Below are 25603 nucleotides of genomic sequence, written 5' to 3'. Positions count from 1 at the left end.
ACGGTTATATGCACATGATGAAATTGTCAGCGTTATATGCTAGTTTGATTTTTCTGTTTTTATCCATATCAAAATTTCTCTGGGGTGGACCTGACTCTTAACCATGTACTGAAATACTTGTACACAAATATGAAATCCCATACCTGACGATTTCGAGGTCGAGTGAGTCATCGGTCTCGTCGATGTATGCCATGGCGACATCGCGGGCAGTGTTCCTAACCGATTTCCCATTGATCGACAGAACACGGTCCCCTTCCTGGAGATCGGCGTAGTCCGCCTTGCTCTTCTTGCGAATCTAGAGAAAATGGAAAACGATAAAAAGGATTTATTCATTTTGCGAAATTGGAATTCAGAATAAAGTACGAAATGATGTTTCGGGAGTACAGATTATTTGAGTGATTTCCAAATTCACGCAGCGCATCAGCACCTGGGGCCTGTTCCACAAAACCTGTGATGATAACAAGTTGACAGTAACGGTTTAAAGCTACTGAAATCATTTGATTTGATTGGCTGATACTACACTTGTTATAGAAAGTGTGCATTTGTCAATAAAACAAGTCTTCATGAAACGGGACCCACAATAGGCAAGGTAGGAAAGAAAGACGCATGGCGGTCATCCACCCATCATCAGATCATGCTGATATCATGTATTACCCATTGATATGCTAATGTACTTTGGCAATGCTTGACATCGGTCGGAGTGGATGAGAGGTCGACTGTAAAAGGACAATCGTACTGAGTATCATTCTTTGGGCATGTTGGGGTGCATTGGAGGGGGGGGGGTCTATAATATGCTCGAGTATAACAGTACGCAGACCCCCACCCCTCCCCCTTCAGGGAAGAGTGTAAGATATTCATTATTCGAAAAATTATGAAGCTAGCGAGCGAGGTTACCATTATGACCAAGGTGAGTTTTTAAGTCGAAAAAGAAGTTGGTGCATACGTGTTTTTTCGGAATGGGGTGGGGCGGGCGCCTCCTGTCCCTCACTACAAGAGGCAATTGGGTCAGGTTTTGCAGATGTGTACGCTTTAATATTGTATTTACTTTTATGTTCTGCCCTCTTCTTTGCATAGGATTTGGAGATCGAGCGTTACATCGCTTGCTTGTCTGGCTTATAAACTGTCGCTACGTTTGTCCATTCAACACGTTCGATCGACTTTACACGATTGCAATGGGGACGTATTCTACAACGTAGCAAATCTATTGAAAATACCTGTAAAAATCACAATGGAGCTCTAAGAGCTATTTGATGAAAGCTCGGACACTGAGCAGATCGTCTCAAGATTTGGAGCTGACGAAAAATGGCAAGCATGTCGTTTGTCTAGAGTCCAGGACGACACTGCTGTTTTGAATCACAGACTTTCGACAAAGACCTCTTTGTCATGAAAGGCTTTTGACAATGGACTCTCAGCGTTCCACAAAGCGTCTGTGTAGTACATGCGACAACTCCCTTTAAGGCAAGAACAAGCAAGCATTTCAGCGACAGGGAAGTGAACGTAGCCGATCGTATAATAAAATAGCTTTCAAACGAACACAAGGAGGGAGTTGACAACATTTTCATATTGACGTCGCCTGAGGAATTACTAGCCCAGACTGGTTGGGTTATGATCCTTCCATACGAACAACGGGAACCGGTTGGGTTACCCAAGGGAGACTAGATCTACTAGTGACGTCATGCAGGGGTATTAGTAATAACTATTAACTAGTGCAATTACCCTGGTATTTTGAACGTCTCCTTACATTAGCCCCTGGAATACAACAAGGTGAAGGTAATGTACTGTACTTTGTTGTCGTCACAAAGAGATATAAATATGAGATATCAGACAGGGGCTCGTTTGGTAATTTCGTAGACGTCGCTCCACTTTAACCGAATGTGTCAGATAAGTCACATTTACGTCGCTGTCAGAAATTGGGTAAACTTGAGAAAACATGGATTCATGTTGGCCTCTGTTACCGACAGTGACAAACTGACAATGAATATCACAGAGAGAAAAAAGGTGAATGGGAAATGGCTGCTGCGGCTAAGAGAGTGGTACGTCGAAAACCGTGCCAAGTTTCAAGGATTGTACGGCAGAAGACCTAGATCTGACGACAATTGTTCCGGCTATGGTCCAAAAATACAATTTCAAAGTGAAGTCTCAAAGTGAAAAGAAGTCACGGAAGGACTCACTGTCATGGTCGTTGTTCTTCAGAGCAATAGACGTCGGATCATTTTCATCTGTGCCTCCAAACCCCGAACTCCAAATCCAACTATAGCAACCTTCATCATAGGCAATTATCTGACATTCTCTATAAAATGTTGCTTGTATGTGAATTATCTTTGATTTATTTTACTGTTAATGAACACTTAGGACTCAAAATCCTGAACTGTATTGACTAGTGTCCACTTGATAAGTGGTCTAGCAAGTGAGTTAATCGCCACACAGCAAAAAAATGTGGTGTTAACCAGTGTACTTAGAGGACCAACACCAGTTATTTTACACCGGTGTTGAATTGACAGTGTAAGTTTAACACCTATAGGTGTTATAAAAAAAACCCTTTGGTTGTTACATTTACACTCTTGTTCAATCTCTGGGGTGTAATTTCAACACATCAGGGTGTGGTCCTCTATTAACACCAATTGGTGTCAGTTTTAACACCACAGTTTTTACAGTGCAGGTTGGTTACACAAGTTTCGAGATTCCGTGGAAGTCCATTTGACATAAAAAAAATCATCTTTAATGGCCGCAAAGATGCGCAATCTCTGTGACCAACAAGGACTGTCTAGCAGGCTGTCAGTCTATTCTTGTAGAGTTCACTTAACTGTCAATCGACGGGAATGCCTTTAATCTTCGTTAATCTCTTAAAAATCTCAGTATCCTCATATCATACGAGGGGAACCCCGCTACACCGTGAGTCATAGACTTCAGTCGGCACGGTCGTCACGATAACGTTAGTTGCGCATTCAACATGTCCAACTTTTCTTATACCAAAGCTTGAAATTTCTTCTGATAACAAAGTACATTCTTGAAAGAGATTGATCGAGCTAAGCGATATGTTGTAAATATGAGTCCGAGGGATAATATAATCGAAATCAACCATAATTCTGGCACAACAAGTAAACTGGTTGATTTCGACTATTTTTGTCGGTAGGACATGATGTTCACCAACATATTGGATTTGCCAGTCCTTTTCAAGAGTGTGTCACACTGGTAGATTGACAATAAACCTTCATAATATTAATGCCGTACTAATGGACATGAGCGGCGGTATAATATATTGGCCAGAGGTTGAGGAATTCTGACATGACAACCAGGTGCTTCATCAGCAACGCAGAGGTTTCAACACCGGTCACAACCGAGGTTTTGAACCACCTTGTCTCAACGAATGTTACAAGCCAGATTAAAAAGGTAGCGAATGGACCGGGGGCACTCCCATGACGAGTGGATACCATCCCGGGGGAGGGGGGGGGGGGCTCGGGATACAATCTTTTTCAAGATAGGGCACATTTCTTACGTAACGTAATAAGGGTGTCACAAACACTAAGATAATGAAAAAGTAGTATATATTTCGCTAGGAAAACCAAGTGTTAAGACTGAAATACTTTACAAAGGATGTACTTTTTGCCCCAACACTACGTGTTTAGTGTTCGATTTGAACGAGGTGTGTGGGGTGGTACCAAGCATGGGCGGAAATCCCAGGGGGAACAGGGGGACGTGTCCCCCCTACTCAAAATAGAAGGGGGGGGGGGGGGACAATATCAAATGTCCCCCTACTATTTGTGGTATTTTATGATGGTAAGAAATACAGCATTCAAAATCGAATGATGACCTTACTTTTGGGATGATAATTGGGGTGATAACTCTTTTTTTTTGCTTGTCAAATTTATTTTCGTCGGAATGACCTTAAATTTGTAAATTTGGGGTAATAACCTTTTTTTGGCTTGTCAAATTTTCCAGCCCCTTGTCTCCCCTACCTTTTGGGAGAGATTTCCGCCCCTGCAAGCAATTACTCCTTGGGAGAACATGCAACTTGGCTCTAATACAGATTGAAATTCAAATGTACTTATATACTTATTCAATTATATTTAATCAGGTTAACACGATTAGTAAAAAAAATTGTTTTTAAATCATGGTCCTGACACTCAAAAACATAAATACATATAAATCAATAACCTATTTAAAATGAGATAAAAATCAAAGTAATACCTGAAAATTTGTGCTTGAAGTGGTACAATGCAATACAAGAAAATTTATAATATGTTATCTGAAGAAATAAAGTAAATGTAATTAAATTCAAGTATTTATGAACGAATTGAATAACACAATTCGGAAACGAAGCATATAAGTTAATGATAACAGAACTATATAAAAATCAGGATAATAAAACACATTTATAAGTTGAACACTAATATAAAATAGAAATAAAAAAAGTGGTATAATTTACATAAAAGTGAAAGAGTAACATTAAAAAATGTGTTTCATGTATTTATAAACCAAACTGAAATAAAAATATAAAAAGGGATCAAACATAATAAATAATAACGAATTACGACAAAGATATAGGTACATGTACTATAAAAACACTGTTTGGATCTACGTGTATTTGAACAAAATTGTATAAGAAAATGAAAAGAGAATGAAAATAAATTTTTTTTTTGTTTATGGTTGATTTTTTTTGTTTACGGTTGAATTTTTTTTGTTTATGGTTTATGGAATTTTTTGGTTTATGGTTGAATTTTTTTTAAATTTTTTTTATGGATGTTTTATTATAATCTCTCAAATCAAAATACACAATCAGATTCTATAAACAATTTGTACAAACTATTTGAAACATAATTATAAATTATACAATAAATCCATTACAATATGATTATACAACTTATACATCAAACTTCAAAAATGCTAGAAATTAATACTAATGCGTTTCAGCAATTACAAAATGAAATATTAACAAAATATATGACATGATAAGAAAGAAAAAAAGATAAAAAAAAGTTGTTCCACCTCCCACCCCCCCTCCCCTCCGTCCCCAGGTTAGGAGCATTCTCCGCTTTATGCCTATACTCTACATGGATGGTTGAATTTTGCAATCGATCGTACATAATTAAAGCTCAATGAAATTCGGCGTAAGTCAATGCTGCAATCATGAATTCCAGGTCTTATGAGCTCAGCCCTGTTGTTCGAGGGCCAAGATGAATCTTTTCCCCTTATTCTTTGGAACAAGAATTGCGACTCCAAAATCGCGAACTCTCTCGCGTTAAACATGCACTTGTTGTTAATGTTGAATGAATGTATATCGTGACAAAGAACGGACAAATGTTAACAGGTTCATGAGTCAAGTGTGTAGCGCGTTGCGATTGATTCCTAAAATAACGTTTATGGTCACGCGATTTGGGTCTTTCAGTGAGATGGAACGAAGCGAAAATATATGTCTACAGCTTTCGTAAAGTTTCGTCAATGTAAATATAACAATCTCACAGAAGTATTTTTAAGCGTTACTATTTTGTCACCCATTGAATATTTTCTTTTTAATTTGAAAGTGAAACTAACGTGTATATTGTCTTTTATATCGGCTTATCTGACGATTTTAATTGTTTGGAGATTATAATTACATCCTTAGAGTTTAAGCTTATTCCATGCTTGATAAATGGTACTCCCCCAAAAAAAAATAATAATAATACGCATTTGCGTTGATTTTGGTCGGGTTTTATACAATCGAATAAAAAAAAACAATTTGAACACACTTTCCTATCTTAGCATCCATACCATATGTCATAGGCTTATTAAACTGGAATAGTGACCAACCCTTTTTTTTATCCAGTTCCCTTTTCGAAAAAAGTGTCCACAATCGATCGAGAAACCTATTTGACCGTAAGTAACCCGTCTCCCTTAATTAAAAATAATTTAATTCAAGATATATCCACTTTGTAACCCAAAGGCTGAATCGACATTCAATTTACAATAAAAGACATATTAAAGATAAATTCCAGTTTTGGTAACGATCTCAAAATGACTTTTTACAGAATCTAATATAATGACCACCCAAGTGTCTGTTTGTATGAATAAAAAATATGTGCCAACGGATTCTGGAAGAAATTGTGTAATTGCTGAGAAATAAGCAATATAAGTGCGGATTCGGTCACTTCCGTCGGGTCTTTATTCCAGCAATATTAATACACTGTCCCACGTGTGCCTATCTGTGTTGGTGATCTTCAGTGTGATCATATTTCAGCATAGGTTTCAAGATTTCACAAAGTTCAGTTTATGTAATTGTACCAGAACTAGATCTTCGATGATATACTGACGATTAAGCCTGGTTTTACAGACTTTCTCATGAAATCAGTGTTTACTGCAACTACTGGCATTTCTCTTTAAATTTGCACATACACTGAAGAAGATTTCAATTATAATATACAATACTTATTCAATTTTACAAAAATAATGACATTTTACAATAGTAATAATTTAATTTTACAATGTAAATTCCACTTTGAAATAATGATTTCAATTCACAATGGTAATTCTAATAATGATATCAATTGTGATACATTAATACCTCAGCCACATTTTCCCTTCGGCGGCCGTATGGCGAGTGGAAAACAGCCGTTTTGTTCATTTTCATTCAAACCACCATTATGTAGCTGGTACCAAAATAAGGTTAAAACGGCTGTTTTAGACTCGCCGTACGGCCGTCGTAGGAATGTGACTGAGGCATGAGTTGTGTAACGATATCAGGTAACGCAATGAGGAGCGATGGCATTAATGAGAGTAATATCAGAGTAAAGAGACACTCATAGATAGTTTTGCATTGTCATGGCTTGATCGTCCACACTAACTTAATTAAAGGTGCCGTGGATGAGTGGTCTAAGGCGCCTGGCTATACAATGAAAATCCGGGGTTCGATCCCCGGCCGCGGCACCTATGCCAGTGAGCAAGGCATTTAATCTACAATGCTCTTAAATCCTGCTTTCAAATAAATGGAAATGCTATATGCATAATTGGTAACTCCTCCCCCTTACCTTCATTATGTTTATTTTCAAAATGGATGATATCGATAACCGGTGGGATATTGGTCACAATGTGAATCACTCTTCAAAAAAGGCTTGCGGAGATAACCTAAACCTAAGTAAAAATGATTCAATTCATCACGATTTCAATCCACTCTCCGGTCTCCATACAATTTCATCCCGGGGGCCATTTACATTGACGAGTGGATACCATGCGCGACCAAAAAACACGTAAAAAGGATGTCCTTTTCACGATAGGGCACGTTACGTACGTAACGTGATAAGGGTGTCAAAAACACAAAAATAATGAAAAAGGGGTATCTATTTCGCTAGGAAAATTACGTGTTTAGGGTCGAATTTGCGGGGATGATAAAACAAAATTAAAAAGTTTTATAAAGGATGTCTTTTTGCCCCAACACTTCGTGTTTAGAGTCCGATTTGCGCGAGGTGTAGAAGGTGGGGTCGTAAACCAAATAACTTGTAAAGCCGACGACCGAAGGACCCGTAATAATAAAACATTCCTGTACTTGTTTAGGGGTTCATTTCAGGGAATATTTGCCAAGAGTATCGTTTTGTTTCCAATACTTGTTAAGGGTAGGGTTTCACACGCCAATACTTGTTAAGGGGTGCATTTTCAGAATATGGAAATTACGTGTTTAGGGTGCTTTACGAGACCCCATGGTCGCGCATGGTATCCACTCGTGAATGGAAGTGGCCCCCGGGAATTTCATAGAACTTGCTCAAACATTTTATCAGGGTGTCATAATGTGTCCACAGTGTGAAGAGTCTCCCAAACATCGGAAACTCGTCGATCGTCGTGACAGTGTGACAACTTGGTCATGGTCAAGGATCGAATTTTATTAATCATCATTCAATTGGTCGTGACTGGACGAGGGTGGTGAGGGGCAAGCGACGGGTATCTGGCCGCTTGCCATTGTCAAGTCTAGCAGGAGTTGGGTGACAAGTACCTCATCAAATTAATCATTGTTTTTCTTATGATTTGATACACCCTTGCCCTTTGCAGTCTGTAAATAGGAAGTAAACAATGAAAACGTCATGGGTAGGAAAAAAAGACAACCCGTGGTAATCACGATTATGAAATAAACCAATTAGTTGGGTTCAAGTAACTAGTCCTTTTCCTGGTAGAACTAGAAGTGGTGCGTGATTTACTGAAGGGCCAAACCTTAAAAATGAAATGAAGTAAATTAAATTGTAATAAATTATTTGAAGAAATGCAAAAACAAACATAGAATCATGTTACTGTGATAACAGAAAATGGCATCTATCATTCGTCACCTTTTCTAAAGAACTAGACAATTTGTTTCAAAATGAGTCAAACACTAGAACAGTGCGAGAAGTTTAGTGTTGCGTCGAGCGGGGAGGGGGCGAAAAAAACCCCGAATGACTGTGAGAGGGAAGAGGGGGAGGGGAGGGAGGCAGTCATGGAGTATAAGGGCATATTTCGGGACCCTCGTCATTTCTTCTACATGTTTATGGCCTCCAATTTCGAGCACACCAATAATGATAGTGAACATTTGAGTGGTTGTAATGTTTAAAGAATGTGAAACCTCAAGGCGTTTATATTGTGGTTAACCCGCAGAAGCAGGAAATTGCCGTCTTGATTCGTTCTGCCTTGAAAGACAAAAAAAAAAAGAAAATAAGGAAAGGGTGAAAAAAAAAGAACGAAATAAGTTGTGTAAAAATACAAGAGCGATGACCAGTCGCATTGGAATTTCGTGCATGTTCTTTGTGTATTATATTTTGCAATTTCTCATTGTATCTGTGTTTTTAGAAATTGACAGAAAGTGCTAAAAAGATGGAGGGAACTTATAATGGTTCTTCAAGTTTTCTCCACTGCCAAAGCTCACATTACTGTGCATTGCCTTTAGTAGATTTTTTGTGGGGTGGGGTCAATCGGCGTAAGATTTTTTCTTTTAAGAAACTAATAAAACGAGTGAGCAATGCGACCGAGCGTGTTATGGGGCGCTTTTTGCATTTTCTAAAGAAATAAAATGAAGGCATACTTTAAGTTAATTTCGTGGAAATTAAAAAGTTTCCAAAATTTCTGGAGGCAACTGCAACCCCTAATTCGTATGGACATGGCACTGTGTTAATCATGTTAATTGACGCGTTGTATTTTATTTTGTAGGATCAAAAGCCCTCTACGTCATGTCAAAGTAAACTTTAAGTTACATGAAACAATTAACCTAACACTCCATGTAATCACGGTAATGCTAACATTATGTTATGAACATAAACTTGATTTGATTTATGATATTGCCTCATATTTAAAACCGATTTACCAATTTCCCTCCTTACCCCTTGGTAACTGAAGATTTGCAGATAAAACCCCTTTTGATGAAACATTGTTCTGTATCATCAAAGAAAACGCGCACGTCAGCTACGAACAAAATGTTAAATACATTCTAAAATGAAATTATGATGGTTGTTGAAATTCTATTTCATTCTATATGATGAAGCCACGACCTTTCATTATTTAGAGACAACTGTCAATAAATCTGAGATGTGAAATATCATAAGCAGGTTGATGAGATCACCTCGAATTTGGGGCTTAAAGGGAAAACAAAAACATCTATTAGCTCGGGGATGTGTGACTTTAAGCCGTGCAAAGGTGGAAGTTAAAGCGCAATACTATATTAATAATTTTGCCACCTCATCCGAAATAACAATGAAAACGGTGAATAATTTCGGAGACTGAGGTGACAATTGGGGAGGATCGAAGCTGTCGTCGAGATACAGCCGTTTCCCATGGTAACCAGAAAGTGGAGGCAAGAAGAAGGATATACCGGGAAACCATTATTTCCGGCAATTCAAGCTTTCTCTTGACAGATCGATTGGTAATATGTCTAATCTATTGTTATATTGTCTTCATTATGATTCCATTTTCTCATACCTCCTACTTTTTTTCGGTGAGTATCTCTTGCATAAAATCTTGGTTCAAAATCGAAAGGGGATACCAAAACTTAATCGCGTTTCATCTTTAAACTTTTCATATAATAAAATAAATGTATTAATCGTAAATCAAAATTGAAGTTGTAAAATGAATTTTCTCATTAATCAAAACAAAAAAGAAACGCCCGCATAGGCAATTAATAATTATGATACGGCTAATTATTTTTTCATGAAAAACATTTTCAATCAGCTTTTATTCCTTTTCAGTGTTTTTCGTCTAGACAGAGTCTATACCCCAACAGAAATAAAAATAAAATACAAATCACACAAAATAATATAACACTAACATTTCAATTAAAATCAGATGAAAATAAGAAATAATGGCATCAACAGGGGACTTTCCCCACAAATTATTGATACTCATTATTTCAATTTTCAAAGATGTGTATGTAATATAGAAGCTTTAAAGCATTACACCACTGTTTATCATGTTTATACGAGTTCAGACAAATTCGAGAACATTAGATTTTCACATTTTCTGGTAATAAAAGGCTTATATTTATAATAAAGATATTCGCAAAAAAATATCGATCGATGAAAAAACATCTTTTCAAAGCCTGCACACCTGTCCTATATCAGTGTATATTGCAATTTTGGCATCCTCACGTTTCTTATCAAATATGATTTGGATCCCGTTTCACAAAAGATTTACATTTGCGGTAACATTGTGACACCTTCCCTGGAATCCTGGATAGTAATTGGCTGGCTGAGCCAGTTACCATGACAGTTACCATAATGGCAAAGTTATGATAATGTTCAGTTTTTATGAAACGAGGCCCCTGGATTCGAAAAGGGGTCGCAACCGTGATAACACAAGGCCTCAGGATCACCTTACAAGGAAATTTAGTCATTAGCGTGAAAAGACGCACCTCTGTCATGTGACAATAAAATACATTGTTCTTTATTCTATATTAACATTTTGAAGGATGTAGTTGGTATGATGTTATAGCCCCCCATCTACTCCCTTACTACCCCCGACTGGCCCCCTATAACCAAACACCAATTTGCGGTGACAAACAGGCATCATTCGTGTAATAATCTTGTTTGTGCTGGTTTAGTCCTCTTTTAAGAACAAAGTAATGACAATAAAATGACTCAACGACGATTTTTATACATTCTTGAAATGTGATAAATGTGATCTAGTTCAGTCGTGTGTTACACAGAACTGTTTTTTCTTTCCTCAACTAACAAGCAAGCTGGGGTGAATCTTTAAAGAACCTTGATTTATTTAGGTAAATCCGTATGAATTACCCGGTTTCTTTCCCTTTTTAGTATTTTTATTAAAAAGTATTTTCTCGCTTTTCAGTACTTTGCTCTCTTTAATTTTGGATTGTGCGTAAAACTAACTGTGCTTACGAAAAGCTTTAGTAAACACATGTACATTTAAAAAAAATCAATGACTATTATTTTATGTGATTCCAAACCTTATTTTTGCCAGGGACCACAGATTGAGTTTCGTTTTGATAAAAGTGAAAATAGACTTGTTCCAGGGGCCCGACTTGTGACTCATGAGACATGTTATTCTATATTATTTCGGTACTCCAACTGAGCCGGAGTTTGAGCTTAGCTCATTATATCGCATGCACATTGCTGTGTAAAAACTTTATAGAAATATTTATAGGGCCTACATCATTAAATCATGAATACCATCCAGAGAAATCACAGAAAAATAAACACTATTACATTCCATCACACCAGAAATTAAGCAAATCTTACAGGATTATGTAATGCAAACTCTGAAATGTTAGAAATTGCATCATAGTCATGATAGTGCAAAGTTTGTAGATACAGATTTCGTTTCAAAATGAACCATGCATGGCAATTTCAAAGCATTTATGATTATGATTATAGGTAAAATATAATTGGGAACTTTGCTGTACTTCATGGATCAATAAATTATGCATTCTATTTTCCCATCTGATCAATATAGCAAATGTCAAGTATAATATCTTATTTTGAAGAGTCCCGCTGAGAACGTAATCCACCGACAAATCGCCAAAATGCCCCGTCATGGATCTTGGGTAACCCAACACCGCCACAATAATCCGTCCAAAAAGATCAATTTGGGCTGGAAATGCGTTCTAGAACGCGGGATCGGACGTTTAATCTGAATAAATCTCTTGATCCTGAGAAATGTGGAAGAAGCGGCAAAGATACTGCGGACAAGAAGATTTGTAGAGATTGACTACAGACATACTCTCATTGCCAAGTTCTGATATGGGGTAATCTTTGAGGATACATGGCGATTCCCCTTTCGGTTTGATAAATCCCATCCGGAATCGTTAACGGGTTTTCTATTTGAAAAAAAAAATGTTCAGAGGGTGTTAAGTAATTGTCATGAATTCGTATACACGTCTTATTTTATAACATTGTTTGAATTCAATTATGTAAAATCATGTATACGTCTTTTAAGTTCCAATTGTGCAAAAACGTCAATATAGGTCTCATGGGTGTATAGGGGTGGGGGTGTTGGGGCATTTGACCCCTAACATTCCCACGACCAAGGAAATGAAAGAAAAGGGAGAAAAGTAAAGAAAAGAAAATGTGGGTGAAATATGATATTAATGTTTTAGAAAGGCTAACATTTTTGCTTGCTCGCTATGCTCACTCGCAACATCCAGAAATGTTCCCCATAAGCCACGGGCCGTGCATGTGTCCCTAAATTCAATAGTCTCACTGCGCCAGCGACAAGTACATACTGATCTACAAGAAAATATATTGTTGTCAGGAATATGTTACCAGAATTGATTAAAACACTACTAAGAAGAGATTAAAGATTAGTATGATGGTTTGCGCATGCGTAATTGAACTATCAGGTCACTTCTAGGTCAAGTTCAGCTCACCGGTTGGGAAGTATAATTTTCGATGAAATCTCCCTAATTCACACTTTTTGTAAGTAAACTAGGTTATTAATATGTCAACATGAACCGATCTCTGTCGAAGGTATAATATCGTTATGACTTCTTACAATCCAGTCAAATCCCACTTTCCAACCTTGTCTGTATCCGCTAAACGTACCAAAGGAGGGTGAACCCGCACCCCTTTTCCACATGCGCCACACCTTGTATTACGCTCTTTCCCCCGAACTGCCCAACATGTACAAGAGCTTCAATAATGCAAACCATGTTGCACGGCAATGAAATAATATGTGACATGTATGGGAAGCAAAACAAAGAAAAGGAAATTGGGTTATTCAATTATACAAAAGAGGACAACATAGTGCCAAGCATATCAATCTAAATTCCTTTTCTCGTTTGAGGTATCCCCCTTTTCCATTTTGCATTGAAAACAGACGTGTTGTTTGATTTAATTATACAACTCAGAGCAGAGGTGGTGCGGGGGGGGGGACAAGGAATAAAAACAAACTTCCATTTAAAAACAAAATGTTTTAAAGTTGTTTTCTTCCCCGGTATAACAATGGGTCCACTTTGTTTTCTGTCAAATACCATTATTATCTCACTCCACTTCTTTTTCGTTTCCCATTGTTTTAGTCATGATTATGAAGAGATGAAAGCTGTGGGTGTGTGTGGTTGTGGGGGAGGGGGTAAAGATTTACCCCCCTTCCATTAGAGGCCTGCGTAAATGGAAAGGATGTTGGAAAGCCCTCTGTGTGAATTCCGCAAAATCACCCATCAACAAATGTTTATATTTATAGCTAGATATGATCGCCGAGACAATGACTTTAAAACTTATTTCAAGGCTTGTTTCAACAACATTTGTCATTGATGAAATTAGAATACATTTCAAACCTTTGATAGGATTCTAATCATAACAACATTACAACCAAGAACGTTCGTCATTTTACCGAAGAGAGGATATATAGCCGTCTAAATTTGAAAATCAAGATACTTGAAGTCAGTGGCGTACCAAGGATTTTTCACAGGGGGCAAATTCCAAATTCGTCAGCCAAAAAAATTGACAAGCAAAAAAAAAGTTATCAAGCTCGTGGGGGGGGGGCAAGATAGGTATTCAAGCTCGTCAGGGGGGGGGGGGGCAGGGATACGTCCTATGCATGGGATGGGTTGTGACTCGTCAGGGGAGGGGACTGGCCCCCGTAGGTACGCTAGTGCTTGAAGTAATGAAAATGAAAAAGTCAGGCTTTTCTTAAATTAATATATTATTTTCATTTTTTCACTTCTGTGAATAAACACTATATCTAAAAAAATATCAAATGTTATTAGCATTTCAAATGGTACAGTATGAAACTGGGAGTGAAAAAATCTACCAATCGTGTAATATACCATACTATGCACGATCTATAAATTATCACGTGGTACATCAATCAATCCGAAACAATTACACTATTGTTTCATAACAGTTTTGAAATCTTTCAAAATTTGAACATAGGGTATACAATACACATATGAATCATGCAATGAACCGGAAGTAGTTGTCTCTGACCTTAGCCCCGTGGGAAGGCATCATGCCCCCCCTACCCGATCAACCAACAAAACCCTGCTTCCCTCGAATTCATTTATTAACCTTTTGAGAAAAAAAGGAAGAATAAAAAAGAATACCTTTCTGAAATGATCAAATCAGACAGGCGAGGCCACAGCCTTCGGAGTTTACAGGTGCATGGAAATCGGAAAAGAAATATAATTTTTAAGGTTTAATTTCGTGGTTTGATCTGATCCTCTGTTTAAAGGAGTCCTCAAGGCTGAAAATAATTTGATTTTTTACAGATAAAGAAAAATTAAATTAAAAAAACACTGAAAATTTGATCAAATTCGGATAAGGAATAACAAAGTTATGGCATTTTAAAGATTTGCATTATTACCATGATTACGGTGAAACAGTTAAATTCTGTGCATGTCTTCTTGAATATTCAATGAGGAAACTGATGATGCCATATCCCCGCTTGTTCTTTTGTATTTTATCATATGAAAATATGTTTGTAAAAAAAATTCCCCAAGAACTAAAAAAGTTGGATTGATAACTGATTTGATGCATTAGATATTCATTGCTTATTTTATCAAATTTGGGGACTTATCATTTACACTTGTATGAAAAAATGAAATAATTGTGATTTTATGTCATAACATGAGGAAAAGAAAAGTGGGGATATGACACCATCAGCCCAATTAATGAATATTCATGACGACGTGCACAACTGTTTTCATATTATTGCTAATATTGCTCAACTTTAAAATTCAATAATTTTGTATTTTGTTATCACTATCAGATTTTGATGAAATTATTTTGCATTTTGCTCGGTAAATTTTACTCCATTTATTCTAATGTAATACTTTCAGCCCGGAGTACCCCTTTAACAAGCCTACTGAAAGGAGCCTGCCATGTACTAATACAAACCGTCTTATAACAATAGGTCTCCCTACATTATAATATTTGTATTGTAAAACACAATATTCAGTAACTATGAAACACTGAAGTAATTGAAATAATTACGAGCATTGAAGTGGATTTTGTTAAAGATAAACACGTGCACACGTTGGTACCAATAATGCATAAAGCATTTCCATTCATTTGATGCATGATAAAAGAGCGATATAGAAAAAATGCCTTGGTCAAGGGCCGTGCCGGGAATCGAACCCCGGACTTTCATGATGTATTCGGGCGCCTTAGGCTACTTGGCCACGGTAACTCGCCCGTTTGACTCTAACCGGTATCCATCCGATACCGAAATTATGACCCGGCCGGCAATAGCCATTCATATGTTGAATTTGAAGACATATCCTTATAAAACAAAAGCATGGCGATTTCTGATAATAGTATATAACAAGCAGGCGTATGTCTGTTGTGTATATTAATAACTTAGTATGAATAGTGATTAAACTGATTAATTTCATTGGGATTTGTGTGTTTGTTTTCATACTTCTCTAATCATTCTCTAATCTAGTCATTTTGCCTCCGAAGAAGATTCTGCTAGGATCGAAAGCTTAGGCCCCTTTTGACTCTTATTTACTCCATTGGCTTTTTTTTTAGATAAGCAGTTTTCAGCAGCTTCTTTTTGCCATACTTCTCTAAAATCAGAAAATAGAGCACCTTCGATTCAGACATCTCCCCTCCCAACTTGGCGCCACCATCACAAATTAGTACAACTTGTTAAAAAAAAAATCCTTCCGTGTACAATGTATGGTGGAACTACATCGGAACGTTGCATGTAAGAAACCAGTGAAGTGTTTTCGCCTTGATGTAATTACAATTTAATCAACAATCAATCCAATTGAGAATAAGTATAAATTTATTAACATTCTCTGTCGAAATGCCATGAATGTTGTTTGGAACAATAATGTACCCGCAATGTCCCAATATCTGAAGTGTCCTTAATTATCAAAGGGTATACAAAACTGCAAATTAAGATTCGTGATAAATTACTGATGTAAATTCTTTTAAAGAAATGCGCGATTATACAGCGGCAATGAAATGTAAAGCGAGGGAAGAGAGGGGGGGGGGGAGTAACCTTCCCCCATCATGCCCGTGACAAGAACGTTAAAATATTTAATGTAACTAATCATATCTGATTGATACACGTCTGTAAAGACTCAATCGCGCGCGCACACAAACACATTCACACCCTCACACAACCCTCAAACATACTCACACACGCACACAACTGGGATTTCATTATCGACTTTAATAATTCATTAAAAAATATTCACCATTAAAGTGCTTAACGTTATAAACTGGCGCTTTACATTTACCACATGACTGCATTTTCATTTCAACGAAATGGAGCTCGAACTGTAAAGTAATCTGTTGTATTTTGGTCCTCTCTTCCCCCCCCCAAAAAAAAAAGTCTAAGAATCGCTAATCGAGACATTAAAACCCTTTCCCCGTCCATGACCACTGAATTACAACGCCATGCTCGCATATAATATGGTGGTTGTTCTTTGTCGAGAATTTGGACACAGTAAAATGTATCTATCATGCAAGCTGAAAATATTTTGAATAATAAAGAAAAAAACATTGTCGAAAACGCATTTTGTATCTAAGCTCTATCGCCAAAGTATGGTCACGTTTTGGGATTTTATGGGTCGGATAAGGTCGGACATGATGGTTTATCTGCGGAGACAGGGGGAGACTTACAGTACCGAATTCACTTTACATTTTCCGTTTTTGCACATGTCGAGTATGCATGTGCCAAACAAAAACGAGTCGTTTTTCCTCACATCATTTTTTCAATAAGCTGCACGCAGATAAGGACAGTGGCAGCCCCCCCCCCCTCCGAGAATTCCGTAACTTTACTTCCCAAAATAAGTAAGTGAAATACAGTCTAAAAGTTCATCAAATTCATACTCCGGATCATTCCCTTTAAATTTTAAAATGAAAAAAAAAGATAAACAAAAAATATTTTGCTTAATTGCTTTGCTTTCTCCCTTTCGCCTTCCTCAAGTACCCCTTAAAATGCTTACAAGTGCCCATGATACAACCCCTCAAAAATAGCTCCCTACTCCTATCAGTAAATATGGGTAATCTTAACTTTAACATTGACGTTAATAATTATACTTGAAGTTCATCTATCTTTTCCAGTTCCCCCTTTTCTGTCATTTCTCGCAATGTTTATTTCCCTTTCCCATATTTTCCCTTATTTTCCTTACAACTCTGTTAACAGTTTCTAACACTGGGAGAACAGCAGGAGATGTTTTTTATTTAGTAGATGACGTCAGTTATTGGGGAGTTCCCCGGTTATCGTATACCCTCAGAGCGATTCCACTGCTGGGCCAGCCTTAATTCCTGCGGATATGAGTGTAACAATCCTTGTTATTATACATCCGTTCCCTTTCTCTGCTTCTGTTTTGGGTTCGAACTGATTAGTCTTTCTGCAAGAAGATAACTATGTTATATTGATCTAATAGTATGAGTGTGTGTTATTTATTTTTTTAAAAGAATATCAATCAGATGTTATGATTATTTACGTCTGGACGGACATTTAACGTCATCATTCGAATGTGACGAGGGCTCGAACCACGAACCTCTGCATCAATTCGTAATATCTCCCATTTGTAGTTTGGATTACAGGCACACGCCACAACGCCAATCTTACAATACATTGTATGGTTTTGACTTTTTGTGATAGTTTTACTTTGGTTGCTGTCGAAAATCAAATGCAATTCATAAACTTAAAAGACAAACGCATATGCGCTTTGAGTTGTGCCTGAATGTCAACCCCTGCAGCCTGTATGGTCGTGATACAATCTAACGAAGATGTAAATAGATCGAGACAAGAGGCCTGGAGCCATTCATCAAATTCAGGGGTGCAGGGGCAAAAAAAAGGGGGGGGGGTAATGAAAAAACCCAATCAAAGATAGCTATGATCGTGGGGAAGAAAGAAAACGGGGAGGGGCATAGCGATAGCTTGGAGTGAGAGAACGTCGATGAAGATACGAGGGAACAGATCGAGGCAAGGAAGGGACGGGGGTCGAGGAGGGCTGAGAGGGGTGGAACATGGAGATAGAAGACAATGAAACGGGTGAAAAAAGAGAGGGAGTATATAAAGAAGTAAATAAGAAGGAAGGGAAAATAGAGAAACTGAAACGAAGAGGGGGAAGGGAAATATAGGGGGAGACAAAGGGAGATGTTGATGAGAGAAGGAGCTTAATACTTTACATGCTGTACTAAGTGGTAATGAGACCAGCAGTCACAAGATCAATTAAGACCATTAAATTCGTAGAAAAGAAATAAATTAGACGCAGCCCAGTTTATTGTCATCATACAAAAGAACAATATTCAGTAATCGCAACATCATTCAATCACCTTAAGATCGCAACACTACACGGCTTAAGTGAGTGAAACTACTCATTGCTTGGCAACTGATAAGTTTTGAAAGCAATCAACTCCGGTTTATTGCATCATTTCTTCATGATAATGCTCTCTAATTGAAAATCAAATTAATCATACTAATCCAATCTTCAAATGGCGATCACGAGGATTTGTAACATACATCAACTTTCATTATTTTAGTACTAAGAATCTCCAACCTCAATTACATCCCCCCTTCATTTTCCCAACAAACGAGTCGATCATTTTCCTTCTACCGAATAACCCCTTTCTCTTGCATACCCGAGGAGGTATTTTTTTAAAGGTCAAGTCCACCTCAGAAAAATGTTGATTTGAATCAATAGAGAAAATTCAGACAAGCACAATGCTGAAAGTTTTATCAAAATCGGATGTAAAATAAGAAAGTTATGACATTTCAAAGTTTCGCTTATTTTCAACAAAATAGTTATATGAACGAGCCAGTTACATCCAAATGAGAGAGTCAATGATGTCACTCACTCACTATTTCTTTTGTTTTTTATTGTTTGAATTATACAATATTTCAATTTTTACGAATTTGACGATTAGGACCTCCTTGCCTGAAGCACAAAATGTTAAAATAATGGAATTCCACGTGTTCAGGGTGGAATGAAACTTCATTTCACATGAAAAAGATGAGAAAATGAAAATATTTCATATTTCATATAATAAAATACAAAAGAAATAGTGAGTGAGTGATGTCAGGATGTCAAATTGTTGGCGGGAGCGGGGAGCACCGCTCCCAGGAAGCAACAGAAGAAATTGAGGAAATTGTGCCTTCATGAGAAAAAATAAAAATGGGAAAAAGGAGAAGAAAAAAAAGAGGAAAAAGGAGAGGAAGAGGAAAAGAAAGAAAAGAGGAAGGCAACAAAGGGGAAAAGGAGGAGGAGGAGGAAAAAAAGAAGAAAAGAGAAAACTTAGAAAAAAGTGCCATATTTTCATTCATTTAGTTACATCTAGACTAGCTTGCAAAACGTAGCAGAGTAATTCAGTAATACTGAGCACACTTAATCTGGATTTTTTAATACATATTTTACCTTGCACAGTGCCAGTGAGACTAAGAAAAAAGTGCCATATTTTCATTCATTTAGTTACGTCTAGACTAGCTTGCAAAACGTAGCAGAGTATTTAGTAATACTGAGCACACTTATTCTGGATTTTTTATACATATCTTACCTTGCACTTGCACAGTGCCAGTGAGGTGAGGACAGGTCTGAGTGAGGAAATTATAGGCGCAAAACAATGTTATTTATCTATTAATTGATACTTGAGATTCTGATATATATATCCGATATTATATCCCTTACTTAAGATTGTTGTATTGAGAGTGTACACAAGGAGAATAAGAATAGTTTTACTACGATAAACGTTTGTCGTGATATAGTTCATTTTGATGTGCTAGTTACCGCCTACATGATATAACACGCACTGAAGTTCCTAAGGACCATGTAAACTCTACCAGTGCAAAATAAGTATTCTTAGTCTGTAAGTTGTAACAACACAGAAGTTGTATGATGTTAGAGATAAGCATTAGCAAGCAGTACACAATATATACGATTACAACTGTACAAAATTGCAAGGTCTATTTAAGCATAAAGCAGTACAGAATAAATACTGTAAGTTGTATCAGTAAGAAGTCCTAACGTCCAGGCTGGAAAGGTGTATTGTACCTCTAGGTCTAAACGACCCAACTCCATCATTAAACTAATAGTTTCTGATTGGGAATGGATCTTTCATCCATTTAGATGCTCAATTATATGCACTACCTGTAACAGTACAAAGCCAAAGTGAGTACTGAAAGTCTATAATAAGTTATCAAGTATTATTGGGGTGACTTTGTAACAGTACAACCATGTGAATATGTAACTCATGTTGTATCTTTCTTCACAATGCGCAAAAATGTAGACATTTCAGAATAATGTTGATTATGAAAAATCAACCACAAGTGGTTGTTTTTTACCAGCTGATTGAGGAAACTTTGAGCTTCAAAACTTGCTCCTGAGGAAGAAAAAATAATTTGACGCCCTGGAGTGATGTCATCAACTCTCTCATTTGGATGTAACTGGCTCGTTCATATAACTATTTTGTTGAAAATAAGCGAAACTTTAAAATGCCATAACTTTCTTATTTTACATCCGATTTTGATGAAATTTTCAGTTTTATGCTTGTTGAATTTTCCTCTTTTTATTCAAATCAAGTTTTTGTTGGGGTGGACTTGTCCTTTAACCTCATTTCCTTTTGTGAGGAGAATTATTACCCCAATCCATTTCTAGTACATTCGCTACCTTAACCATGGAGCTATTAACACAGTGTTCATAGCTCCATGCCTTAATCCTCTTCATAGTGAGGTGTAGGGAGGAATTATTACCCCCCCCCACACACACACACACATACACACACACAACCACCTCCATAAATATCCGAGTATATTCCCTGATACATTAACCCCTTCCCTTGGTGAGGTTCAGGAAATACTTTACCTCCACCTCCTCCAGCACATTCACTGCTCGATACTTAACCCCTCTTTCCGTCTGTAAGGAGGTAGGATTATTGCCCGCCCCCTCCTCCAGTAGAACCCCCTTTCTTTGGCATGTTTCGTGAGAGTTTACAACATATCCCCGCCTCCTCTTCCAGTACAATCCCTGATCGATACTTTAACCCCTCTTCCGTTTGTAAGGAGGTGGAGTTATTAACCCCCTCCCCTTTCCAGTACTTAACCCCATTCCTTTGGTGAGGTGTGCCCCCCCCCCTCTTCCAGCACATTCCCTGATCGATACTTTAACCCCTCTTCCGTTTGTAAGGAGGTGGAGTAATTACCCCCTCCCCATTTCCAGTACTCAACCCCATTCCTTTGGTAAGGTGTCCCCCCCCCCTCTTCCAGCATATTCCTTGATCGACATGATCGATGCTTAATACCCCTCTTTCCGTTTGTAAGGAGGTGGAGTTATTAACCCCCTCCCCTTTCCACTACTTAACCCCATTCCTTTGGTGAGGTGTACCCCCCCTCTTCCAGCACATTCCCTGATCGATACTTTAACCCCTCTTCCGTTTGTAAGGAGGTGGAGTTATTAACCCCCTCCCCTTTCCAGTACTTGACCCCATTCCTTTGGTGAGGTGTACCCCCTCCTCTTCCAACACATTCCCTGATCGATACTTTAACCCCCTTTCCGTTAGTATAGTAGGAAGGAAATATTATCCCACCTCGCTCTGCCATCAACCTGCTAAGATTCTCACCTTGCCCACCATGCTTACCAGGGACCACCGAAAGGGGTTTAAAAATACCCCCATCACACCCCAGAGACACCCCATACGGGAGTTCAAGATCATATCTTACAGAAATAATGCACTGTTAATTCAAAGTATTTTTATATTTTATTTCTCGTGTTACGACAGAAATTGATTTCGAACTTCAAATCGCAGAATTTGAATGCACTATTGAAAAACTATTACAATCAGGATTCGCATTCATCCCAATTATACAAACAAGGAGATAGATTTCTAATGATTAAAATTGCTTAGTTGAACATAAAAACCTTATTTCAAGGGTAATAATAATCGGTGCCATTTTTCTTTTAGAGTGAAAAAATAGTCATTTACAGACGCTACTTCATTTTCTTGTACCGACTGTGTGTTTCAAACGATATATACGACGTAAAGCTCCACTACGTACTTCCAAAAAGAGTGTCATCTATGTTGGCAGTTGCCATAAAACACTAATTATCGTAATTTTAATTCTGTGTAATATAGATTCGATATTTTACTTGCAGTCATTGCAGATTGGCACAATGTGTCGTCGGCATCTTAACTCGCCAAAAAATCAAAGAATAAACAAGGATAAAACACGAAACTTTATTTTTTAAAAAACGAGTAGAAACGAAGAAACCCCCAGATAATTGACGGACAAGAAAAATATAACACAAAAAACAAGTGCATGCAATTTATACTCCTTTTGATGAATAATAAGATCTTCTACCATGACAACGAACACTGTAATTTGTTTTGTTACAACACCTTGGTGCTCTATTGTTGGCCTATAATTAAGAGGAACTCACCGGTAAGGAGTAATACCCATTGTTAAGTCCGTTCTTAAAACCAATGTAAGTTGGCCGGCTGATGTTCCTATTCCGAGGGGGTGTGTATCCTTGGTAACCGCTATCGAAGCTATCATTGGCGTTGACATCCCCGTACCCATACCATCCTCCTCCTCCCCCGGTGTCCTGGCCAAGGGTACCACTGGTATCCACCTCCTCATCGGGGACCAGCCGAATCACAAGGGTGTTGGAATCTTTGGAAGAGAGGGTAAGCGAGTACCCCCCTGCGAGATTTGGTAGAGGGATCACCCTTTCGTGGCGACTCATGATTGGTTCGAATCCCCAACAGGTAACTCCGAATAAGTGAGAAATTAATCCTTCAAAGATATGTCTTGAGGATGATGCGCTCTTCACGTTTGAACTTTTACCTGATATCAGAACTTGATAATCTTCGTGAATTAAAATTGTGGCATTTTAATCAACAAACAAGTCCTCGGCGAAACGTACAATAAAAAAAATATACGATCAGGGAAAGTAAATGACAATTCCCGAAGTATCCGTTACCAATGCATTATGTTGCAGGTATAACGACATGACATCTTGAGATGAACGATGGGAACATTACATTACAGAATCATGGCAAGTTAAACACGTCTTCTCCAACAGAATGAGCGAGCAACTCATAGTTTACAGGTGTCTCTTTAAACTTCCTAAGTATTCTACAATGTGATGTTTGGTCTATGTAGATATAATTCGTTCACCAAATCGTGCGAGTCTACGAGGCTTCTAGGATTATATTATGATGCGAATAATATGAGAATAGACACACAGTCTAAATAAGAATGCTTTCGCATCACGCTGAACTTGATCTAATCCAAAACATTCTACTACCCTGTAGCGGCAACATCCTTCCGATTTATAAGCTCGTTTGGTAGATTCCAAAGCATCATCTTTTTTCTTCTCTGTAATTTTCACGTAACATGACCCAGATTTGAAAGGAGGACTAGTCAATGTTTAGGTTGATCCGTCTTCGAAAACTGCGAAAAGCAATCAACGTCGATACAATTCGATGACAGAACGATAGAGTCGTAAATAACCTATCCCAGTCCTTGATAAACCATTAAATGACTCATTAATTACAGCCTTCGAAGATCTAAATAGAACATCAAGATTTTATGGCCGACTTCTCGATGACGAGCGAAAGATGTCTGAGTGTTCCACCTCATCAATCGATGCTATTTTCTGGCGGTATCTCAAAATTCGATGGATTCGAGCTCCTGTTTGAGGTATGTGGTACGTATCTCACTCAAAAACGACGAGACGGGGTCCAATCTAAGCCAATAGGAATGACGAGTTTGTTTAGTGATGGATGATTTAATCAACGATACCCTCATGTCCTCATTCTGGTAGGCTGAACTCCACCGATGTCCACACAATGTTCTCATCCGAGCACTCTTTCGAGGGTCCACTTCGTCTATCGGATACCCTGACACGAGTGAGCCTTGTATGGCTTTGGCATGGAGGCAGATCTCAAATATTGTATTATCAACTACTTGGTATTAGTCATACAAAAGTTTTTCCCCCACAGGCACCAGAGAGCGAAACGAAATGTACTCGGATTTGCTCGCATGCCCACCGATTGCGCGATGACAAACGTGGGTCGTGATTTCATCCGCACGCACCGTTAAAGGAAGAGCTGAATATCAATAAAATATATTAAATTGTTCGACATGGTAGATCTTTTTTCTCTCAGAATAATGATAACAAATATTTTTAAACTTATAAAACATGGGGTGATCTATTCAAAATTTTCTAAAATTGTTGGTTTCTTTCCAACAACAATTTTCAATTTTACCGTCTACATTCCATCATTTCGATTATGATATAAATCAATTTTGATCCGTCATCAACGAGTCGACCATCATTTATTTCTAAATGTGGTTTTCATCTACATGATAAAAAAATCCCTGTTTTAGTTACCATTAACTTGAAGAAAATCATGTATGAACTTTGCAACTCCGAGCAGAACATTCCACTTTGTATATATATTACCATTATACATTACCCCACATAGTGGACAGTATGTTGCCCAACATTTTAGGAGTGCATCGTGACGAACCGTTAATCTAAGTCGGTGGAACGGTTTTCGTGGTTTAGATGTGGTTTACTATAATAGGAAGCTGTTGCATCCACCTGTGGAAGAGGAGGCTATTTCGGAGGAAATCGAGTTTGATCATTGCAAAGCAGAAATTAAGAAAGCGTATAATCACTTTTTTTATTAAAACGTACTCTTCGTGTGGCATTACTAAAGCCCCTCAGTCGATCACAGAAAGAATAGTTACGTTTTCAGACATCGTCAAAAATTAGATGAGGCGTATGGAAATCCCACGGACAAACAGTTCAAAGTCCTAGAACCAGGACACACAACAGTTGTAACTCTGCCTTAATGACAATTACCATGGTAACAAGTCTCAGCAGCCAATCACAATCAAGGTATCCATGGTATTTGTCATTATGGTGAAGTTACAACGGTTGTAATTTTTGGTGAAAGTGACCGCGCGGGTGGGTGTTTCATAAAGCTGTTATAGAGCGACTTTAAGAACGACTGGTGATCCTTTCTTGTGGTAAATGGTATACAGTATTCATTGGCGATGGTTTAGCGCATGAGAAAGGTTTACTAGTCGTTCTTAAAGTCGCTCTTATCTTCATTATGAAACGGCCCCTTGATCTCGTTTTTTCCACAATAGGTCATTACCTCCACATCTCTTGCCCTTTCTTTCTTTGTTTCTTGAGTACCTGGCAGATGACCAACTAAGTAGCGCCACACAGTCACAAGAGCAGGTAACGTGCTGC

General features: G+C 37.8%; 1 protein-coding gene across 2 annotated transcripts in view; it reads right to left on the bottom strand.

Annotated features, from left to right (window-relative positions):
- The window catches only part of LOC121431749 (synaptopodin 2-like protein), a 33479-nt gene extending 9137 nt beyond the window's left edge, over positions 1-24342 (bottom strand). The window contains exons 1-2 of one of the 2 annotated variants that reach the window (XM_041629444.1): positions 22772-24342; positions 144-295 (exon numbers count right to left, since the gene is read on the bottom strand). In XM_041629444.1, coding sequence (XP_041485378.1) covers positions 144-295; positions 22772-23077 — 458 coding nt within the window. In that variant the 5' untranslated portion in view covers positions 23078-24342. The remainder of the gene's footprint in view (positions 1-143; positions 296-22771) is intronic. The other variant, XM_041629443.1, reaches the window with a different exon arrangement.
- Positions 24343-25603: the final 1261 nt, after the last annotated feature.

This window comes from Lytechinus variegatus, chromosome 18, assembly GCF_018143015.1.
Source record: "Lytechinus variegatus isolate NC3 chromosome 18, Lvar_3.0, whole genome shotgun sequence".
Lineage (NCBI taxonomy): Eukaryota > Metazoa > Echinodermata > Echinoidea > Temnopleuroida > Toxopneustidae > Lytechinus > Lytechinus variegatus.
This window is presented reverse-complemented; position numbering and strand designations above follow the sequence as displayed.